The sequence below is a fragment of the Schistocerca nitens genome, chromosome 7 (assembly GCF_023898315.1).
Source record: "Schistocerca nitens isolate TAMUIC-IGC-003100 chromosome 7, iqSchNite1.1, whole genome shotgun sequence".
In the NCBI taxonomy this organism is placed as follows: domain Eukaryota; kingdom Metazoa; phylum Arthropoda; class Insecta; order Orthoptera; family Acrididae; genus Schistocerca; species Schistocerca nitens.
Window position 1 is genome coordinate 43,606,574 of NC_064620.1, and position 17,082 is coordinate 43,623,655.

Sequence of the window (17,082 nt, forward strand, 5' to 3'; positions counted from 1 at the left end):
TTATCTTATTAACAATTTTTTGCTTGGCAGTTTAGAATTACACAAGGAAAACTGTTTAGATCTCACAATACAAAAAGAAGATAATCTTATGCTATCTGCTCATCATTTAAACTTAACGTGCTCAGATTCCCCAATATATGGGAATGAAAATTTACAAGTTAGGTTCACTGAAAGAAAGTGACGTGATACTCTACTTCAGCAATGCTACTAATCAGGTGAAGATTTGATGAAGGATGAACTGAATATTTGAGCTGGATGTAGTTGTTCAGTTCTTGTTATGTAAATATGTAAAGATGTTGTTTCATACAAAAGTTTTATTAGTGTTTAAATACTGCTCTATCTTGTTAATGACAATTTTATATCAGTGAAGTTGTATTAACCATATTTTGGCCTGTCTCCTGTACACTAATCAAATGATTAGCATCTGTATGTTATGAGATGAATGAATCACATTTGACAATTACATAACACCTCATCCTCCAATGATTAGAATGCACATCCCTGCCACATGGTACAGATTTGTGTAACATTCTAGACAAAGACTAGATTAGGCATTCAATATTTGAAACAATATTAGAGAAGGAAAGTTGCCACTCACCATATAGCGGACATGCTGAGTCGCAATAGACACAACAAAAATATTCACACAATTATAGCTTTTGCCACTAATGCCTTTGTCAACAATAGACACACACACACACACACACACACACACACACACACACACACACACACACACACAAACGCAAATGCAAACGCGCAACTCGCTCACAACTGCAGTTTCAGACAACTAAAACCACACATTCTAACGCGACTCAGCAGTGTCTGAGACTGCAGTTGTTGAGCGAGTTGCATTTGTGTGTGTGTGTGTGTGTGTGTGTGTGTGTGTGTGTGTGTGTGTGAGTGTGTGTGTGTCTATTGTTGACAAAGACATTAATGGCCGAAAGCTATAATTGTGTGAATATTTTTGTTGTGTCTATTGCGACTCAGCATGTCCGCTATATGGTGAGTGGCTACTTCTCTAATATTGTTACATTCCATCCTGGATTATCTGTTGTTCAATATTTGAAACACAAACATGCTTTTAAGCATAGTAGCATACTAGCTCCCTCATCAAATACTCATAAATCTCTTTATCTTATGTTGTTTACAGCTTTCCCCATTGTTACCCAACTTCTGCAAATTAGGCACAAATGCCTTTGCTGATCCACATTTGTTAATGCTCTCTTATGCTTGTGTCAACATCACATTTGAATGTTTATTTCCATGACTTTCGTGTATCCCGTATTACATTTGTATAACAACGAAAATAATTATTGACAATACAGTGTAAATGGATAGATAAAAAAATCTGCTCACCAGGTGGCGGCAGGAGAACACACAAACAAAAATGTTTAACTTTTACAAGGTTTTGGAGTCAGTGGCTCCTTCGACTGGCATAAGATTTCCAGGGGAAGGAAGAGGGGTGAAGGAAAAGGATAGTTTTGGAGTCAGTGGCTCCTTCGTCTGGCATAAGATTTCCAGGAGAAGGAAGAGGGGTGAAGGAAATGGATTGGAGAGGTTTAGTGAAATGGGTACAGTTCAGAAAAGCCACTCAGAACCCTAGCTCAGGGGAGAGTTACTGGATGGTAAGTTTCCCCTGACCCAGAATTGTGGGTGACTTTTGTGAACTGTACCCCTTTCCCTAAACCTCTCCAGTCCTTTTCCTTCACTTCCCCTTCCTTCCCCTTCAACTATCTGTCAGATGAAGGAGCCACTGGCTCCAAAAGCTTGCAAAAGTTAAACTTTTTGTGTGTGTGTTCTCCTGTTGCTGCTTGGTGAGTAGATTTTTGATCTATCCATTTACATTGTACAAATATTATGAGAAGGAAAGTTGCTACTCACCGTATAGCAGAGATTCTGAGATGCAGATAGGCACAACAAAAGACTCACACAATTAAAGCTTTTGGCCATTAAGGCCTTCGTCAACAATAGACACGCACGTACATACACACGCACGAGCGCACCCACACCACACACACACACACACACACACACACACACACACACACACACACACACACACACACACACACACACACACCACACTCACACAAACCCAATTCACACACTGCCCGGTTTCAGTTGCCTGAGACTGCAGTCATGTGTGTGAGTTGTGTTTGTGTGTGTGTGTGTGTGTGTGTGTGTGTGTGTGTGTGTGTGTGTGTGTGTGTGTGCTCATGCGTGTATATGTACGTCCATGTCTATTGTTGACGAAGGCCTTAATGGCCGAAATCTTTAATTGTGAGAGTCTTTTTGTTGTGCCTATCTGCGACTCAGCATCTCCTTCTCATAATATTGTTACATGCCATCCTGGATTTTCTGTTTACATTTTATTACATATGTAGCTACTCTAAAAAGATGGGACCACATAATTCACTATATTAAAACACAAATTGCTTGTTGCACTTTTTGAGGGCAAATTGTTTGCCCTCTACGAAATAGGTGATACTAGCTTTTGGTCCCTGTCAGTTAGGGTGTTTTTATGACTGCTGTTCTTATACAGTGTTATATGGCTGTTAGTGTAACAGCCCACATTGATACAGCAACAAATTGAGCAACTACATTCACAGTGTGATCGATGGGATGTCTGTACATAATAACTCCTTTCTCCCATTCTGTCACTTTCTATGTGGACATGTCTTATTGCATCGGTTCTCTACAACTGAGAGGTGCATGCACGCAGTCACCAGTCACAGCTCCCCCCCCCCCCCACCCCACCCCCCCCCACCCCTCTCACACCATACACACATACACCCCTTCATTGCAATGGCATATGTCGATGGTGGAGGAACACATGACAACCTGGTACCTGTTCTACATCATACATATGCAGTCTTAAGGATGTGATTAATATCTTGTCCAGTGAGTTTATTTACTAACATTTTCATATTTATCCGATGATTCACCTAGGCTGGATTGATTTGCTCTAAACCCCCCCCCCCCCCCCCCCCCCCGGTTTTTAATGTTGTGTGTGCTCTGAAATTGCAGAGAATGGATGTATCTGGAACCAATATTTACGAGTGAGGATATAAATCGACAGCTACCTGTTGAAAGCAAGAAGTATAACACCATGGATCGAAACTGGAAAAGGATTATGAAAGGTGCATTTGACAACCCTAAGGTAATTTTTAAAGAAAAATGTTAAGAAGTAAAGCACGCGCGCATGCACACACACACACACACACACACACACACACACACACACACACACACACACACACACACACACACACACACACACACACACATATATATATATATATATACTCCTGGAAATTGAAATAAGAACACCGTGAATTCATTGTCCCAGGAAGGGGAAACTTTATTGACACATTCCTGGGGTCAGATACATCATATGATCACACTGACAGAACCACAGGCACATAGACACAGGCAACAGAGCATGCACAACGTCGGCACTAGTACAGTGTATATCCACCTTTCGCAGCAATGCAGGCTGCTATTCTCCCATGGAGACGATCGTAGAGATGCTGGATGTAGTCCTGTGGAACGGCTTGCCATGCCATTTCCACCTGGCGCCTCAGTTGGACCAGCGTTCATGCTGGACGTGCAGACCGCGTGAGACGACGCTTCATCCAGTCCCAAACATGCTCAATGGGGGACAGATCCGGAGATCTTGCTGGCCAGGGTAGTTGACTTACACCTTCTAGAGCACATTGGGTGGCACGGGATACATGCGGACGTGCATTGTCCTGTTGGAACAGCAAGTTCCCTTGCCGGTCTAGGAATGGTAGAACGATGGGTTCGATGACGGTTTGGATGTACCGTGCACTATTCAGTGTCCCCTCGACGATCACCAGTGGTGTACGGCCAGTGTAGGAGATCGCTCCCCACACCATGATGCTGGGTGTTGGCCCTGTGTGCCTCGGTCGTATGCAGTCCTGATTGTGGCGCTCACCTGCACGGCGCCAAACACGCATACGGCCATCATTGGCACCAAGGCAGAAGCGACCCTCATCGCTGAAGACGACACGTCTCCATTCGTCCCTCCATTCACGCCTGTCGCGACACCACTGGAGGCGGGCTGCACGATGTTGGGGCGTGAGCGGAAGACGGCCTAACGGTGTGCGGGACCGTAGCCCAGCTTCATGGAGACGGTTGCAAATGGTCCTCGCAGATACCCCAGGAGCAACAGTGTCCCTAATTTGCTGGGAAGTGGCGGTGCGGTCCCCTACGGCACTGCGTAGGATCCTACGGTCTTGGCGTGCATCCGTGCGTCGCTGCGGTCCGGTCCCAGGTCGACGGGCACGTGCACCTTCCGCTGACCACTGGCGACAACATCGATGTACTGTGGAGACCTCACGCCCCACGTGTTGAGCAATTCGGCGGTACGTCCACCCGGCCTCCCGCATGCCCACTATACGCCCTCGCTCAAAGTCCGTCAACTGCACATACGGTTCACGTCCACGCTGTCGCGGCATGCTACCAGTGTTAAAGACTGCGATGGAGCTCCGTATGCCACGGCAAACTGGCTGACACTGACGGCGGCGGTGCACAAATGCTGCACAGCTAGCGCCATTCGACGGCCAACACCACGGTTCCTGGTGTGTCCGCTGTGCCGTGCGTGTGATCATTGCTTGTACAGCCCTCTCGCAGTGTCCGGAGCAAGTATGGTGGGTCTGACACACCGGTGTCAATGTGTTCTTTTTTCCATTTCCAGGAGTGTATATAATAAAGGGAAACATTCCACATGGGAAAAATATATCTAAAAACAAAGAAGATGTAACTTACCAAACGAAAGTGTTGGCATGTTGATAGACACACAAACAAACACAAACACACTCACAAAATTCAGGCTTTCGTTCCAATCCCGGGAGTGGAAAGACTTACCTTAAGGGGAAAAAGAGACCGGTATACACTCGCGCACACACACATATCCGTCAGCACATATACAGACACAAGCAGACATATGTAAAGGCAAAGAGTTTGGGCAGAGATGTCAGTCAGGGCGGAAGTACAGAGGCAAAGATGTTGTTGAGTGACAACGATGTACGAGGGGCGGCAACTTGAAATTAGCGGAGGTTGAGGCCTGGTGTGTAACGGGAAGAGAGGATATATTGAAGGGCAAGTTCCCATATCTGGAGTTCTGATAGGTTAGTGTCGGTGGGAAGTATCCAGATAACCCGGACGGTGTAACACTGTGCCAAGATGTGCTGGCCGTGCACCAAGGCATTTTTGGCCACAGGGTGATCCTCATTACCAACAAACACTGTCTGCCTGTGTGTGTTCATGCGAATGGACAGTTTGTTGCTGGTCATTCCCACATAGAAAGCTTCACAGTGTAGGCAGGTTAGTTGGTAAATCACGTGGGTGCTTTCACACGTGGCTCTGCCTTCTGGGTTACTGGACTGGAGTAGGTGGTGGTGGGATGGTGCAAGGGACAGGTTTTACACCGGGGGCAGTTACAAGTGTAGGGGCCAGAGGGTAGGGAAGGTGGTTTGGGGATTTCATAGGGATGAACCAAGAGGTTACGAAGGTTAGGTGGACGGCGGAAAGACACTCTTGGTGGAGTTGGGAGGATATCATGAAGGATGGATCTCATTTAAAGGCAGGATTTGAGGAAGTTGTATCCCTGCTGGAGAGCCACATTCAGAGTCTGATCCAGTCCCGGAAAGTGTCCTGTCACAAGTTGGGCACTTTTGGGGTTCTTCTGTGGGAGGTTCTGGGTTTGAGGGGATGAGGAAGTGGCTCTGGTTATTTGCTTCTGCACCAGGTCGGGAGGGTAGTTACGGGATGAGAAAGCTGTTTTCAGGTTGTTGGTGTAATGGTTCAGGGATTCGGGAGCGGAGCAGATTCATTTGCCACGAAGACCTAAGCTGTAGGGAAGGGACCGTTTGATATGGAATGGGTGGCAGCTGTCATAATGGGGGTACTGTTGCTTGTTGGTGGGTTTGATGTGGACAGATGTGTGAAGCTGGCCATTGGACAGATGGAGGTCAATGTTGAGGAAAGTGGCATGGGATTTGGAGTAGGACCAGGTGAATCTGATGGAACCAAAGGAGTTGAGGTTGGAGAGGAAATTCTGGAGTTTTTCTTCACTGTGAGTCCAGATCATGAAGATGTCATCAATAAATCTGTACCAAACTTTGGGTTGGCAGGCCTGGATAACCAGGAAGGCTTCCTCTAAGCAACCCATAAATAGGCTGGCGTACGAGGGGGCTATCCTGGTACCCATGGCTGTTCCCTTTAATTGTTGGTATGTGTGGCCTTCAAAAGTGAAGAAGTTGTGAGAGGATGAAGCTGGCTAAGGCAATGAGGAAAGAGGTTTTCGGTAGGGTGGCAGGTGATCGGCGTGAAAGGAAGTGCTCCATCGTAGTGAGGCCCTGGAAGTGCGGGATATTTGTGTATAGGGAAGTGGCATCAATGGTTACAAGGATGGTTTCCGGGGGTAACAGATTGGGTAAGGATTCCAGGCGTTCGAGAAAGTGGTTGGTGTCTTTGATGAAGAATGGGAGACTGCATGTAATGGGTTGAAGGTGCTGATCTACGTAGGCAGAGATACGTTCTGTGGGGGCTTGGTAACCAGCTACAATGGGGCGACCGGGATGTTTGGGTACTGTACTTCCGCCTCGACTGACATCTCTGCCCTAACTCTTTGCCTTTACATATGTCTGCTTGTGTCTGTATATGTGCGGATGGATATGTGTGTGTGTGTGTGTGCGTGTGTGTGTGCGGGTGTATACCTGTCCCTTTTTCCCTTTAAGGTAAGTCTTTCTGCTCCCGGGATTGGAATGACTCCTTACCCTCTCCCTTAAAACCCACATCCTTTCATCTTTCCCTCTCCTTCCCTCTTTCCTGGTGAAGCAATCGTGGGTTGCGAAAGCTTGAAATTTGTGTGTGGGTTTGTGTGTTTTTCATTGTGTCTACCTACCAGCACTTTCTTGTTTGGTAAGTCACAGCATCTTTTTTTAATATGTTTTTCCCATGTGGAATGTTTCTTTCTATTTTTTATATATTTGGATATGGAATAATTTAAGCCATCCTTCTCACAGAATACATTACATTTATCAGAAAACAAGATGAGAAAACTTACATGTGTAAAGAATATTATGTTGATAAGTGGCTAAACAGGTTGGTAGAATATTGTCCAATAAGTCTGCATCTCATTCTCTTATTTCAACTGGAACCACACCAAAGATCTTCTAAAGCCCGGTGTTTCTTCAAAGGTCAATTGTTGTTTGATACTGTTGCATATTTTGGAATGTTCCCTCATTCATACAATCTCAGATGTTTAAAGTATGTTTTGTTTTAAATCAAATTTATTAATGTATTTTCTATATGTATTTCCCGTCTCCTGATAAACTGACAACACTACTCTACTGTAAGTAGCCATGTCACCCAATTTAATGAGTCCTCCATATTCATCACAACATATTACTACACAGAGAGGTGTAGAGGCTTATAAAGCCTAAAGTAATATCAATAGGAAATAGGAGTCACAAACAATACGTAACACCTGGTTTCGTAATTTACATAAATCAAAATACAATTTAAATGTAGGTGTGATTGCATGTGTGTGAGGACAGCTTCTAATTTCTGTGAGTGTCTGTGACCATAGAGTGATAAAAATGGAGTGCACATATAATTCTGTTAAATGTTAACTGATCATTGAAGGAACACAATAGTTCTGAAAATGTTTGCTGCAGCTTCAGCTAGAATAACAAGGATGAGACGTAGCACTGTTAGACCATGACGTATCAACCCAGTAAGCTCTTTTCCAAGTCACTGACACCAGTCCAGAAATCCATGTTGTTGTTGTTGTCTTCAGTCCTGAGACTGGTTTGATGCAGCTCTCCATGCTACTCTATCCTGTGCAAGCTTCTTCATCTCCCAGTACTTACTGCAACCTACATCCTTCTGAATCTGCTTAGTGTATTCATCTCTTGGTCTCCCTCTATGATTTTTACCCTCCACGCTGTCCTCCAATGCTAAATTTGTGATCCCTTGATGCCTCAGAACAAGTCCTACCAACCGGTCGCTTCTTCTTGTCAAGTTGTGCCACGAACTCCTCTTCTCCCCAATCCTATTCAGTACCTCCTCATTTGTTATGTGATCTATCCATCTAATCTTCAGCATTCTTCTGTACCACCACGTTTCGAAAGCTTCTATTCTCTTCTTGTCCACAACTCTTTTACTACTTTAAGCGTCTCATTTCCTAATCTAATTCCCTCAGCATCACCCGACTTAATTCGACTACATTCCATTATCCTCATTTTGCTTTTGTTGATGTTCGTCTTATACCCTCCTTTTCAAGACACTGTCCATTCTGTTCAACTGCTTTTCCAAGTCCTTTGCTGACTCTGACAGAATTACAATATCATCGGCGAACCACAACGTTTTTATTTCTTCTCCATGGACTTTAATACCTACTCTGAATTTTTCTTTTGTTTCCTTTACTGCTTGCTCAATATACAGATTGAATAACATCGGGGAAATGCTACAACCCTGTCTCACTCCCTTCCCAACCGCTGCTTCCCTTTCGTGCCCCTCGACTCTTATAACTGCCATCTGGTTTCTGTACAAATTGTAAATAGCCTTTCGCTCCCTGTATTTTACCCCTGCCGCCTTTAGAATTTGAAACAGAGTATTCCAGTCAACATTGTCAAAAGCTTTCTCTAAGTCCACAAATGCTAGAAATGTAGGTTTGCCTTTCCTTAATGTACTTTCTAAGATAAGGTCAGTATTGCCTCACGTGTTCCATTATTTCTGCGGAATCCAAACTGATCTTCGCCGAGGTCGGCTTCTACCAGGTTTTCCATTCGTCTGTAAAGAATTCGCTTTAGTATTTTGCAGCTGTGACTTATTAAACTGATAGTTCGGTAATTTTCACATCTGTCAACACCTGCTTTCTTTGGGATTGGAATTATTATATTCTTCTTGAAGTCTGAGGGTATTTCGCCTGCCTCATACATCTTGCTCACCAGATGGTAGAGTTTTGTCAGGACTGGCTCTCCCAAGGCCGTCAGTAGTTCCAATGGAATGTTGTCTACTCCCGGTGCCTTGTTTCGATTCAGGTCTTTCAGTGCTCTTTCAGAAATCCATAGTACATGTATTATGAGTATGTTTCTTGAGGTGTTAAATATATTTTGTAATTATTATCCTGTGGAACAAAACAATGTGCCAAATGATTTAATAAGACAATTAAAAGTTTAATAGGATATCACATTGTATTACAAAGGGTACAAATTTCTCCAAAGCAACTAACTTTGTTAGTACAATATTAGGTCCTTTTAACATACGAAATTCCGAAAATACACTAAATCAGTAAACACATACAATAACGAAACAAATATCACAAATATTGAGAATTTTTGCTACCACAGTAGCTTGCAAGAATGGCAGCAATGACTTACTATGGACTGTACTGCTGCTTTACATACCTAATTAATATTTCTTCTGTTTACCCAGCAACACAGTATCTGCACATTTGAAACATATGGCTAGTTTAAATGTAATTTTTTTGTATGCAACTTGAAAACAAAGTTGTACACATTGCCTGTTTTTCAACACACAATTTTTTGTTTGGAGTACTTTGATGATTTTTCCATTCTTTGTTGTCTTTTGTTCTCCGCTGTGTATTGTGTCAGTAACCTTGTATAGTGAAAAGAATAGACTGCTAATAACCACATCTAGGAGGCATTGAGTCGCAGATGGGCATAACGTGTGTGACAGCTGTGCTTGTGTGAATGTGTGTGTGTTTCTACTTCAGAAGAACGACTTTGTCTGAAAGCTTAAATATTTTAGTGTTCTTTTCATTATGCCTGTCTGTGACTCAATGCCTCCTCTGTCCTTTCCATATTGTTAGTATAAGGAAAAGGATAGACTGCTACTCACCAAATAGTGGGCCGGCCGCGGTGGTCTCGCGGTTCTAGGCGCGCAGTCTGGAACTGTGCGACTGCTACGGTCGCAGGTTCAAATCCTGCCTCGGGCATGGATGTATGTGATGTCCTTAGGTTAGGTAGCTTTAAGTAGTTCTAAGTTCTGGGGGACTTATGACCACAGCAGTTGAGTCCCATAGTGCTCAGAGCCATTTGAACCATTTTGAACCAAATAGTGGAGACGCTGAGTTGCAGACAGGCACAACAAAAAGACTGCTGGGTCATTCCATGTCAAGTGGCCTAAGGGTCCCCACTCGACCATCTCCAATTTTGTTGAAATTTTTACAGGATGTACATACAGACCTTACATGAAGCACTGCCAAATTACAGCTTCATAAGTAGTATGGTGGGGCCACTAGCCACCTATTTGTAAAGGCTCACTTTTTGACATTGCGACTGAAATGAACAGATGATCAACTTTGTTTTACCATTGTTCAGGATCTAAGAGACCTGTCGTGCTGAAACTTTGTGAAGCTGTTCAACTTTTTGGGTACAATAGCTTAGTTGTAGTACACTAGGTCAAACTATTGTAAATTCATCATAGTGTGCTATCAAAGTGGCTCATAAATCTTGTCGTACTAAATTTTGGCTATCATTTATTGCCTTGTATCTACTGAAAGAGTAACTGAAATCAATACTTGGGTTACCTGCAGCCTGCCAGCATGTCATAAAGCTCTGCTAGTGACACCCAGATTGCTCAAATAATAACTGAGTTATCGAAGTTTAAAGTTTGCTAAAAAAAATTTATCAGTCAATTTTGGCTCACTTTGAAAAGGTCATATCTCAAAAGGGGTCACTTAAATTTGATTTTTCTCAGGACCGTTGGAAAGGTCTCAGCTTATTTGATCAAAAAAAGTTGTTTTTATTTTGGAGACTTTGTATTTGAGAACAAATAAACTTATATATTTCATTACATTACATTTCCCGACATTGCGACTTAAATGAATAAATGATCAACTTTGATTTACCATTACTCAGAATCTAAGAGACCTGTCATGCTGAAACTTTGTGATCCTATTCAAATTTTTGGGTTCAATATCGTAGCTGTAAAACATAAGGTCAAACGATGGTAAATTCATCATAGTGTGCTATCAAAGTGGCTCATAAATCTTGTTGTACCAAATTTTGACTACGCTTTATTGCCTTTTATCTGCTGAAAGAATAGCTTTCTGAAGCTGATACCTTAGTTATCTACAGCCTGTCAGCATGTTATAAAGCTCTGCAAGTGGCATCCAGATTGCTCAAATAATAAATGAGTTATCTGAGCTCACCTTTTCTGATCAGAAAAAGTTGTTTTTACTTTGGAGGCAGACCAGTTTAGTGTCAACAATGGAGTTTGCTAACATGCTTCAACAATCAGTCTGAAGCACACTGTTGTGTAGTGAAGAGTGTTCAGATGTTGTGTGTGCCTTTTTAAATGATGTGAAGTGTGTTGTCGTTACTGAATAAACATCTTTTTTCGGTAAGTAAAAATTATTTCAAGGTATGGGGTGACTCTTTAGAACTGTTTATCAGGTTATTTAATTTTTTTCTGTTGTATTCTCAAGTAAGTTCCCATTATCTATGATTGTTTAATATTTTTCAGTTGGAAATATACACCACTTCTACTTTATCTAATATTGAAACAAACGGCAATTGGAAGCATAAGTTTAATTGTAGTGTAATGGATATCAATGAGGTTTCAGTACCATGTGTCATTGGCCTTGCAGATAATTCTGCATGTCATCTGAAAACATCCACACATCAATAAGGCTTCATTCCAATCAAAGAATTTTCAGTAGAACAACAGGAATTAATAAAGCAAAGAAGTGAGATATGTCTTACTGAAAATGCACAAATATAGTTTCATCACAAAACAATACTGGTGGACAAATATGACTTTCTACAGAGATCTTGTTGTAATTCTTTCGGTGCAAAGAACCCTTCGGTTCAAAAGGGTTTACGGATTGTCAATGTGGAAACAGCAAAACAGTTGCAAGCCGTGACTAAGAGCAATGTGAAACCTGGTCAGAAGATCTGTCAAACTTGCAGAAAACAATTTTTAGCAAAGAAAGCAGAAAAATCGCAGTCAACTTCAAACCAGTCAGAAGATGATGCATATCCAGAAGTATCACTCCATTCAAGTCGAACTGCTCCCCTCTAAAATTTCAGAGAGTATCAAAAAGGGATGTGAAAGGTTGTGCAAAATGAAAAATAAGTGAAGCTCAAGAGGCAGTTGCGAATAACATTGCTGCTGCTGGAGGATTCACCCCAAAAGATCTTCAAACACCTAGTACAAGCAAGACATGTCCTGATTGTGAAGATTATAAGTGGCTGATTAAAGAATTGAAACAGAAGTTGCAATTGTCAAGGCAGCCTGAAAAATTGAAAATACTGACATTAGTACCACAAAGCTGGACTATAAAAGAGAGAATGCAAGAATTTGGTGTTTCAGAGAAGATGGTAAAAGCAGCTAGGAAGTTACAGGCAGAAAATGGTGTATTAGCTCTGCCAAAGAACAAGTGTGGCAAGAAGATTCCAGATGCTATAAAAGATAGAGCGGTAACATTTTTTCAGAATGAAGAATTTAGCCGAATTTGTCCAGGTAAAAAAAACTGTGTATCAATTAGAATATAAGGAAAGAAAGTTTTGATGCAAAAGTAACTTCTTCTGAATAATTTTAAAGAAATATTTGCTGCATATTGACTTCAGCATGGGCCTAAAATTGGATTTTCCAAATTTTGCGAATTGAGGCCAAAATGGTGCATCACTGTGGGTGCTGCAGGAACCAACTCAGTCTGTATTTGCACTTTTCATCAAAATGTGAAACTCATGCTTTCAAGCACTCCAATTAAAGAAGATTATAAGAATTTGATTGCTAAAACAGTGTGTGATTTGGAATCCAAAGACTGCATGCTTCATCGCTGTGAAATCTGTTCGAGAAAAGAACTACTGGAACAGTTTTTAGAAAGTAGTTTTGAAGACAGTGATCCAGATGATACCATTGAGTTTGTGGGGATCGAGATGTTCCGTACGGTAATATCGAACCCAACATTAAGTATTCGCTTGTTTATAATGAATTAACTTTATTTTGATCATGTCGGTACAAACACTTCCACTCGAATACAGAGTTTGGAACACACTGAGTTCAACAGTTTTCAAAGAAGTTCGTTCTTGCAGATGAGGCGGTCGACTCTTGCACTCGATAACCGCCACAGAGCCCCCGCTGGTAGTGCGGAGCACGGTAAGGATGATGAAAGGCGTGTGTGCAGCCTGCCGGCTGATGGCACAGGTGCACGTGACCGATCGTGTCAAGGCAGGCGCTAGTGCAAGGCGCGATCGGAGCGTTTCTCGATGTCTTGGTAGGCACGACCAGCAGAGGGAATGAGGTGCGGAGGCGCGGAAGGTGTCCACAGGTTGACCGTGCCATGCTGCTGATGGCACGGTGGAACCAGAAGGCGGCAGCGTGTCGGTGGGGAGAACATCATCGTGCCGAGGACTTGCGGTGCAGTGGGATTTTGATCCAATCAAAGGCGCGGAGTGCGTCGAAGATGTGATGCGATGTATTGCCAAGGTATTTGCCGGTGAGTGCCACAGTAAGTGCAACGTGTCCGGTAACAGTTATTGGCCGTGTGACATAAAGGAGCAAGTATGCTGTGGCTTAACAGGTTGCGTAAGAGATGCCGGATGAGCAACACTCGCGGTAATGACGGAGGTATAGAGGCGCTTGATGTCGCAGCAGGGGAGAAAACAGTAATCTGCACATGACTGACCTTGGTGGCGGATGATTTCGGTGTAGACGGAAGCTTCACCTCAGAGTCCGTGGACGGTGAGTGTGTTATAGCGGTAGATGGCATGATGTTCCAAGCAGAGTTGACAGTGTCGGTGTTTTGATGTGCAAAACAGCCATGATCGAAGGCTCGGGGGTATGGCCGCGAGCCCTGTGCATGAGGCATGGCGATGGTGAGAGGTGGTGGAAGACGGATGTGGTCGGCGAATCCATGGTCAGAGCAGGAATGCGATGAGATGTGATGTGAACATGAAGAAGTCGAATCAGTGGATGAACTACTGGTCCGTGGCAGAGAGGTGACACAGTTCGTTGGAACTGGAGCTGCGTGTGTGCTGTCGCTGTCGGCGCTGCAGTCGAGTCATAAGCCTGCAAGCTGCTCATACGAAACTGCTGCACGGCCGTGTGTCAAAGTGGAAAGATGCTCACTCGTCGAAGCAGAAATGGCAGATGCGTTGCTCGTACATTACGGAGGTAGTGAAGAGGGCGGCAAAGCAAGCGGCATTGGAATGCGGCCTGTTATGCCGTGGTACAGAAACAAAGTGTCTGGAACTATCAAGGAAATGTGGGAGCAGCGTAAATAAGTTGCTTGTATCACATCAGTAATGTAGAATTTCCACTTGAGGTGGCGTGATGATGACAGTTGACATCTGGGACATAGATCCATGTAGCGTGATCACCAGGGTATTAGTTGTAGCTAGTAGTAATGGCAAAGGATCGTCAGCAGTCGGAGGTGGAACAATGACAGGAGCATCTCGTTGCATGTCATGCTCGGTTGGTGTCGGCTGCAGCATGTGTAACTGATCTTGTACCAACAAGTTGTTTGTCACAATTTGCTTATGTAGCTATCGCAGTTGTTCAGGCGAAAATTTGTGTCGTGAAGCAGTCTGTTGTGTATCACTAAGTAAGATGGGGTAGAAATCAGAATCTGTCTCTATCAAAGGGTAACCTGGCGTACAAGACAAGGTCGTCGGCACAGTATTGACATAACAGTTCGAGAAGAAGAGATTGTGTGTGCGATCGCGAATGTGAAACTCAGTACTTGGCGGCAGCGGAGTGAGAACACGTTCACTGCTGTATGAAGCATTGATGCAGCTGAAATCATCTTCTGGGGTGGGTGAACAAGTCGCAGGCGCGATCGAGTAGTGAACGGCCAGGCAGTAAGCGTGCGTAGTGTCGGCGAGTTGTTGACAAGATGCGGGTGCAGTTGCCGCGGCGGGATCGTATGTCGCGCAGTTGTTTGTTCTGACTGGGTCGAGGTCAGTGAGCCAGCAGGCAGCGGCCGAGACGACGTCACTGTCGGTAGCGGTCGACCAGAGTTGGTGCGGCTTGGGTGCTGTGTAGAGGGAGGCGTGGCACGTGCAGTGTTGCACTGAGAAACAGCCGGCATTGTTGTCGGTGTAATTGGTGCATTGTCGTTGATCGGTAGGATGTCCTTTTTCAATTTGTTCCTGTTTTGTTGGTGACAGGCGCTGAATTAAAGTGGCTTTTGCTGTGGTGTACTTGTCACTCAAATTGTCACAGATAATGTCCGTTATTATATGATAGTCCTTCAGGTGCCTGAAGAGTACGAGGTGTTTTTCACTGTCGTCGGTGATGCCATAAGAGGAGAATGTATACTCCGCAGCCGTGAACCATATTCGAAGTTGGTCCGAGAGAAATGTTGGTAGTTGAATGCTGCAAATGAGGGGCAGGTGCAGAGAAGCGGCGGAAAAGTTGGCACGAACATTCGAACTCTGGAAGACGGGCTGTGTGGAAACCGGCTTCGAACAAATTTGCACGTGGCACGGAAGATGCGGTAGCCGTGACGGGCGTTTGTGAATTCGACTAGGCATGCAATTTAGCCGTAGTTCGGAGTTTGTGCGAACTGGGATTTGCAACGTAGTCCCCGTTTGTTGCAGTCCATTGTTTGGCATGATTGTCCGATGTCGAAGCACTACACAAAGTTAATTCATTACACAAAATCAAGTCAGAATTGTCCAAATTAATCGGTGAAGGAGCACTGCGCTGTCTGGAAGTGAAATTACCGACGCATTGAGCAGGTTTCTATGGACGACGTGTGCGCCTCGGTTGCATTGTCGATGTGTGAGAAGATGACGAATGTTACCAAAAAGCACGATTCACACAAGAGTCGGGAATTTACACACTTAATTACACTTCCTGTAAACTGCATCCAGATGTGGCGCGAAGTGAAGTCGATGGACGTAGAAATCCAGCAAAGGGTTGCTGCATTGTTTGTCCATGGCCATGTTCCAGCACACATTTCTGGTGTCGTAAGCGGTGTTCATGAGCATCGAGGGTCACCAGTGTGGGGATTGGGATGTTACGTATGGTAATATCGAACCCAACATTAAGTATTTCCTCGTTTATAATGAATTAACTTTATTTTGATCATGTCGGTACAAACACATCTGCTCGAATACAGAGTTCGGAACACACTGAGACCAACAGTTTTCAAAGAAGTTCGTTCTCAGAGATGATGCGGTCGACGTTTGCAGTTGATAACCACCACAAGTTCAAACAGTTGGTGCACACTGATAGAGATACATTAGAAACCAAGCAGATGACCACCAAGGATTTTATTGAAGATCTGACTTCGAAAATTGACAGACTTTTCACTCATGTTGCAAAGCACCAGAGCAAGCACCTAAAATGCGTAAAAGAAAGCTGCAAGCCAACTGAACTGATCATATTAATGGACTTTGCTGAAAATTATTCCTTCATTGTCCAGGATGCAGCTCAAGGTTTTCACTGGAATAACAGCCAAGCAATTTTACACCCATTTGTTGTGTACTTCAGAAATAACTTGGACATCAGAGCATCAGCTACTGTATAATGAGCAACAGCCTGAAACATGATGCAATCGCTGTACATGCTTTTATAGTGAAATTAATAGAAGATCGAAAGCGTCGCCTTGGAAAAATCACACACATTTACTACTTCAGTGATGGATCAGCAGTTCAGTACAAAAAATTCAAAAATTTTCTGAATCTCTGCCACCATCAAAACAGCTTAAGAATCTCAGCTGAATGGGACTTTTTTGCTACAAGCCATGGAAAATCTCCAGGTGATGAAATTGGAGGAACTGTAAAGTGCCTGGCAGCAACAGCAAGCCTTCAAAGACCAACTGAGGACCAGATTTTTACACCAACTGATTTGTTTAAATACTGTACAAAGAATATAAGAGGAATCCAATTCGTTTTTGTTTCAAAAGAAGAAATTGAAACATTAAAAAGTGAGTAGGAAGCAAGGTTCAAAAATGACTGCACAGTATCAGGAACAAGAGAGAATCACCATTTTGTGCCATTAAATGAAAAGCAAGTTTGTATTAGAAGAGTATCCAATGATACAAATTTTTTTTGTGGCGAATGTTGA

At 43.5% G+C, this 17,082-nt stretch overlaps 1 protein-coding gene across 1 annotated transcript in view; it reads left to right on the forward strand.

Annotated features, from left to right (window-relative positions):
• Nucleotides 1-17,082, forward strand: part of LOC126195465 (dynein axonemal heavy chain 1-like) — a 963,710-nt gene that overhangs the window by 218,379 nt on the left and 728,249 nt on the right. Inside the window, exon 19 of the mRNA XM_049934091.1 lies at nt 3,031-3,163. Within this exon, the coding sequence (XP_049790048.1) occupies nt 3,031-3,163 (133 nt within the window). The remainder of the gene's footprint in view (nt 1-3,030; nt 3,164-17,082) is intronic.